The sequence below is a fragment of the Pygoscelis adeliae genome, unplaced genomic scaffold (genome assembly GCF_000699105.1).
Source record: "Pygoscelis adeliae isolate BGI_AS28 unplaced genomic scaffold, ASM69910v1 Scaffold130, whole genome shotgun sequence".
In the NCBI taxonomy this organism is placed as follows: domain Eukaryota; kingdom Metazoa; phylum Chordata; class Aves; order Sphenisciformes; family Spheniscidae; genus Pygoscelis; species Pygoscelis adeliae.
In genome coordinates this window covers 4463045-4469658 of record NW_008824031.1, presented here as the reverse complement: position 1 = coordinate 4469658, position 6614 = coordinate 4463045, and the positions used below count along the sequence as shown (strand labels likewise).

Genomic DNA, 6614 nt, shown 5'->3' with positions numbered 1-6614 from the left:
AGTGGTGAAATGGTGAGAAACAGAAAACTCTATGGAGGAGATGCAAAAACTACAGGTAAAACTACGGCTTCTCAGAGCCAGGGGTGAAATTCCCATAGGCTACAGAAGGCCAGTCTTTCCTTAAGCTTTAGAAAAATCTCTTTGTTAGAAATACCAAGCTACATATGGAAAAAGGGCAACTGTGGAAGGTAACAGTCCTAAAGACCTAAAAGATTGTGTCAAGTATGTGTGTAATGGAGGAGGAGCTTAAGTCACAAGTTTTCAAATAGTTTTCAATTTTCTTTTCAGTGTGCAGAGCCCTGCCCAGTGAATTCAAGCCTGTTGATAAACAGTTTGTTTTCCTTGTTTATTTTCTCAGGCTGATGAGAAGCTGTCCTTCCACACCCAAGGGCCGCGGACTGAGAACCAGCGCTCTGGAGCTTATAAAGAGCGACTCCTTTAGAAAGCGATCTAAACCAGGAGCTTTACTCATTAACTTTTGCTAGACTGATGCCACTCAGAGCTCTCCCATACTCTCTTGTCCAGGGTATGTTTTAATGAAGGAAAAAAAACCCCCAAAATATCTCCACCGGTGTCTTTTATTAAGTAATGCAAAATACAGTATTAATTATGACACTGCATGCATTTTAGACAATATAAATGCAAACCTACAGAAAATGTGACAAAGAAACCCTCAATTACTTTTGAGGTAGTATACAAGGAAAAATAGGAAAGCAGAAACACAGTGGATTAAAAGAACAAAATATTAGTATCACTTTGTGCATACATTAGTCACTCATAAATACATTTGTATGAAATAACATAAGATACAATTCCATTCTTGTTAAAAAATATACTTCTTCAAATTCACCATTCTTGTTTGTGTTGTTTTCACATGACATTTTATGGTATTTTATCAGGTGGATTTATTTTTTATCACCGCCGTCATGATTTTACCCTTTTCCTCCAAGAGTTTAGGCACAGATGGCCTCATGCACAAAAATAAATAAGAAACCTGCTTGAAGGGAAAAGAATTCTGCTCAAATAGCTTAGGATAGTCTAATAAATACCATTTTGTTTATAAAAATATTTCAGGTTTATAAAAGAGGGGAGGGGACGGTCTCCCACGTGGAAAGTATGTTAAGTGAAAAGTGCTGTATAACATTTTTGAAGAGATTTTGTTTTAAACATATAGTACCATTATGAATATATATTTCATAATAATCCTGTTTCTTAGAACCTTATTGTTCACTAGAAGTATCAAATGCTGTTTGCTTCCTTTTGAAACTTGTCTTATTGCCGTTTTGGAAGATTCTGAACCCTAGTTCAGAAGGGTTCCGTATAATTGTGCTTTTGTAAGGCTGTCCTTCCGACTCAAACCAGTACTCCCAGTCCGTTGAAACTGCTGCTGTTTGCTGTGAATACCCGAATGGCTTCCTTGCTCCATGGAAGACTGGTGGATTTCTGAAGCCTCCATTGAACTCTGATTGAGGGACTCTGCAGAGCTGTTGGGGCTGACGTCCACGTATTCTCTTTTCAATACCGGGCTATTTTCGATGTTTTTGCTACTGCATAACTGGACGGTGATCCTTTCATTTTTTTGGTCTCTTGATTCTTTTGTTTTGTAAGTGGGCAATTTGTCCTGTTTACAGCTAGTGCTAATGTCAATATTCAGGCCACTGTCTGTTCTCAGGAAGCAAGAATCCACAAGTCTGCTTTGGCAGATATCGTCTCCCTCTGAGCAGCTGTCTGCTTTGTAACTAGCATAGATGGGGCTTGTTCGACTGTCTCCCTTCTTAATAGGGCTGCTGTAGTACTGCTCTGAAAAACTACAGGGCGACAGCCTGCCAGTGTTCCTGTAAGGGTACGCACCAATGTCCTCCACGCTCAACTGCCTCCATCGCCCAGGCAAGTCTTCTTCTGAAAGGTGGGTGCTTCTGCACTCGTTCCTCATTTTCTGATTTGCTAAAGCCTGCTGGGGTGTTATGGCTGAGAAATGAAAAGGTTCGTTTGCATAAGGAGGCAGAGTCCTAGTAAAAGTGGGTGAGTTCTCGTTGTCGTCGGCAAGCTCCATGTGCTGCGCAGGTTTGGACTTGGCAAACCTAGGACTTCCCTGGTGCTCATAACCTGCAGGTGACTTTCTTTCAAACAGTTCATCTCGGTTGCTCATGTAGATCGCTTGCTGAGAGGCTGTCAGAGTGTTGGCTTGGGCATTCTCCTTCTCCTCAGATGTGACGCTGAAGCTGGAATAGGAGCTGGAGGTCGGCAGAGAGGTAATGTACTCTGGGAAGGCTTCGTGAGAGAAGCTGGAATGGAAACCGTCTTCTTCGACGGTGCTGTCCGTGGAGTTCTGGGACCGCAGGAACCCCACGTCTTTCACTTGTGTGTCCACACTCTGCCTCCTCTCCCTCCTCCTCTCCTCGGGGCAGTAAAGGGCGGTGTCGCTGCAGTAGATGTCTGACTTGTACTGGGGCCTTTGTCCGAGTTTGCCAGCGGAGTCCTGAAAATTGAGATCCCTTGTAGATGGGCTTGACAAGTGTGAAGACAAGCTGTTTGGATCTGGTTTTTCCAGTACTTTGGCAATGACACAAGTGGGTATGGTATCAGCGTAAGATGTGTGGCACAAGGGGACAGAAAGGCTGCACCCGTGTTTTTCCAGATGGATGCTGACTCTTTCCTGAAAGTCAGATGGCAGCTGTAACATAAAAAGATGGCAAAGGGGCAGGAGAAAAGGGTGCACGTCAATACTGGTGTCTGCTTGGGCTTATACAACACTGATAGATGAGTGCTGTTTATGACACTGCATGGCTCACTGTATATGGTTCTTTGACTAATGTGATGGCCACAATCTCTGTGCATTTCTGAAAACAAACTTAATCAAATTACTTTCATTTATTAACATTCAAAAATCTTAATATGCTTCCCCTCATGGAAAACACTGTGAAACTGAAATGTTTCCTTCCAAGTTATTCAGGTTGGATAGGAATGATGTAAAGAGTGTACCAAGCAATTTGCAGGTAGGGAATTACAGCCTACAGCAACACTTTCCAGATTGCATGCATGGGTGCGATTTGCAGTTGGGGTGGGGGGTGTGTGGAGGTCTCTGCTGGGGTGAGGAAAGAGGAGGAAGGAATCAGATCTGTTCTTTTCTTCTTTTGCCTTTCTTCAAGTTTGTCTTGCCTCCAACCTGGTGCCAAATTGGCTCCTGCCCTTCAGCGTTGGATTTGATAAACAATGCCGTTTGAAGAGGCAGGAAAGTTGGTTTCGCTGACACTTAAAGCAATGGAACTGGCTGCTATGACAGGAGTGTTCCTGTGCTGGGAAGAAGCAAATCAAACCAGCTACCTTGCCCCAGCGCTCAGACACTGCTTGTCAGATCAACCGTCCATCAGTTACCTGACTGCTTTTCTAGTTTCTTACTACACTGGCTAAGGCCTGAATTTACATTATGATTCCTGTGACAGACTAGTCAGAATTAATCAATATGTCTGTTATGCATCAGAGATCATATAGTTTCTGGAGAAATCAGGATCAGTTCTGTGGATGGTGGTTCCACCTGTCGTTCTATCATGTGGACCAGAAGAGACTGAGAGCCTGCATTCCTTGGTGGAACTCAAAAGTCTGGTAGGTAATGCCTATGCAGGTATCACCAAGCATGTTTGCCAGTCAGGTTTTATCTGCATTGCTCATTTCAGATCTCTATCAATGATCAGACAGGGATATGGGAGAGTGCTGCATGATGGTTGTCTTTCAGTATTTCTAACTGGAAATCAAAAGAACTCATGTTCGGACTAAGTTTTGAGTTTGTGACTGTGATAGCTCCTTTGATATCCATGTTGATTTACACCACTTAAGACTTTAGCCCCTGAATGGTTGGCTGAACTGATTTACTCAGCACTTTCTTTTTGTAACTAGAAATCAAGTTCCTCTTTACCACATAATCAGTGGTTACTCTTATAGCCCTCCTTACACTCCCTCCTTAACTTCGTTTCTCTAAAGGAGAGAACCCTACAAATACTGAAGTGGTCGTCGTCCCCCCTGTTTTAGGCAAGAAAAATTTAAGGTGCCTGTTCCTTGTAATGATCTCACATTGTATAAGATATGGAGCTCCTATTATAGCTTCACTGGGAAGTTTTTAAACTTGGTTTAATCCCCAAAACTCAATGCATTCAAAATATGGCATGTTGTGAAATGGCATTCTTGTTAATATGGAGCAGGATGAATGTTTTTTCAACCAATAGACCTTCCAGGATATTTTGGATTAATCATTATGTTGTTAATTAGCTCATATGTCTTCCATTGGAAATAAAGAGTATGATATTGCCAATCTGCTGGCAGACAGCAATATTAGTCATAGTAAGTACAGATGCAACAAAGATTGAATAAACAGGTTGTAAAATAGGGCTGCTGTAAATTGCCACAGAAATGAGGAAAAGAAATTTAACGTGAAACTGCTGTATGGGGCACCTATTATTTTAGTATCCTGTAACACCACTGTTTGATCTATTTTATATACATCATTTAGATTATGAAATGCATTAAGAAAAAGAACATTATTTTCTGGGCGTTGCACTGGAAACTGGAATTACTAAAATGATCTTGCTGTCACATTACTATATTGTACTATAGTTTAGGCTTCTGGATAATATACAATACTTTGTCAGGCAATATTTGCATTTGTAAGGAATTTATTGGCTGTGACAGCACAGTCACATTTGCTAAATTAATAAATACTTGGACTTACGAGTGGAGACTTTGCCTATTTAATTGAGTGTATGACAGCCTGGGAAATTGTGGGGAGATCCCACATTTGTGATAGTTTTCTGCAACTGAACCACTAAGTATGTTTAAGGTCCTAATTCTTGCTAACAGGTAGGGTGCTTCCAAGTGTGAGTAATGTCATGATAACTCCTGGATATGAATTGCTAAGGGAAGCCAGTTACTAGGAAAAAGTAACAAGACCAGGATAATGGTTAATTCGGAAGTTCTGTCTCGGTTCCAGAAAATCATTTCCCATTTGACAAGAGTCTTGCTCCATCCTTATTTACCAGGGTTGTTGAGTGCTCTGAGGCAGTCTACTGGCTTAGAAATGGTTTATACATTCCACATTCAATTTTGCGTTTTTCCGTCACAGAATGGCATGAGAGAGACCATTTGGGGGGTCATTAACCTGATGGGACTGATGAAGGGAAGGCTTTTCTCCGTGACCTTCATCAAAGCAATACACATGAGGAAGGTGCTATTGCTTTGTGTAGGGTCTGCATCCCTGAAGACAGTCTTGTTCACTAAGATAATATTTGCCTCTCCTTTAAGGAGTCTGTTTCTCAAGCCTAGTTTCCTTGGAAGCAAGGATTATTAATTAAAGTTTACACCTTGGAAATCAATCATTCAGTGCTCCGGTTGCTTTAGAAAAAGATATTTGTTCTGTCAGTCCATTTTAAAATTCAGGTTTAGAAATTAGCTGGGCTGGAAAATAGCTTCAGGAGGAAAAATTGATTAACTCTATCCCAGCTGAAACCAGGACAATCAGAATCTCTGACGCCTGCAGCTTGTCATTTCCCTGCTCTCACCCCCCCCCATTTCCCCCCAGCATTTTGCAGTCTAGAATTCTCAGCACTTTGATTTTGCTAAAACCTCTATTTTTCATGTGATCAGTGCAGGCCCATTCTACCGGGTAGCAGAGGTTGTGGGGAAGAGAGTACCTCCAAGTTCTATCACTGGCTGTGATTTTGTCGGCACCTCCCTCAGCTGCACAGAACACCAGCATGTGCCCAAGCCCTCCTGTTGCTTAAAGGTGTGTGTGTGTGTGGGGGGAAATCAAAGCCTTAAGGGCAAACAAGTTCTGGAATTGATACATGTAGCATAACCTGTTTTCCATAAAATATTTATTTCTTTGAATATTCACCAAGTTTGGTCACATTACCTCAGAAAGCTTATGTGCCCTGTCGTAATTCTTGCTGCACTGGAGCAACTGAGCAGCTAAATTGCAGTCCTTCCTATAGAGCTCCTAGAAAAACAAAAAATAGCCTGTTTTTTAAAGTTTGCAAATAGCTTGTGGCTTTCAGCCTTTCTCCCATGCCTGAGCAATCTTTTAAAAATTAGCTTTGGGGAAATTTGAAGCATACTTTAACTTCTAAATACATTAAAATTCCATGTTTCTTGCTCAGTCCTGAGACGTTTGCCCTTTTGCCCGTGAGGGCTGATAAAATTACTAAAAAGAAAATTTTGAGAACTGTTACTACAGAACAGTAATCTGCATTTCAAAAGATGGATACTTACCATTAGCAACTGGACTTTATACTGTTAACATGCATGGCACTATGAAGGCTAAAATAAACAGGATCTTTTAAGCAAAAAGAAAATTTAAGAACAGACAATTTTTACTGAGTATTATCCAGATCAGCACTAAGATACTACTTTAGAAAATGCTTAAATGATCTTATGAGACTGTGGGAGAAATTAATTGCAGAAATATACATTGTATTGTTTTTTAAAAAGAAGGCCTTTGTCTCCTTATGAAATTTGCTTGCTGGTTCCTGGCTCCTTTTATATCTTGCAGAACGCAGCTATACAAATACATTAAATCTCACTGCAAATGTTTGATGCTGCAGAACAGGATATTTTTACTGGGAAAA

At 41.0% G+C, this 6614-nt stretch overlaps 1 protein-coding gene and 1 long non-coding RNA gene across 2 annotated transcripts in view; one reads left to right on the top strand and one right to left on the bottom strand.

Annotated features, from left to right (window-relative positions):
• LOC103920344 overlaps positions 1-883 on the top strand; it is a 2808-nt gene extending 1925 nt beyond the window's left edge. Inside the window, exon 3 of the long non-coding RNA XR_663789.1 lies at positions 359-883. This is a non-coding gene — a long non-coding RNA (uncharacterized LOC103920344). The remainder of the gene's footprint in view (positions 1-358) is intronic.
• A 417-nt stretch (positions 884-1300) lies between these two features.
• BEGAIN (brain-enriched guanylate kinase-associated) overlaps positions 1301-6614 on the bottom strand; it is a 117270-nt gene continuing 111956 nt past the window's right edge. Inside the window, exons 7-9 of the mRNA XM_009328491.1 lie at positions 5903-5986; positions 2647-2674; positions 1301-2553 (exon numbers count right to left, since the gene is read on the bottom strand). Of these exons, the coding sequence (XP_009326766.1) occupies positions 1301-2553; positions 2647-2674; positions 5903-5986 (1365 nt within the window). The remainder of the gene's footprint in view (positions 2554-2646; positions 2675-5902; positions 5987-6614) is intronic.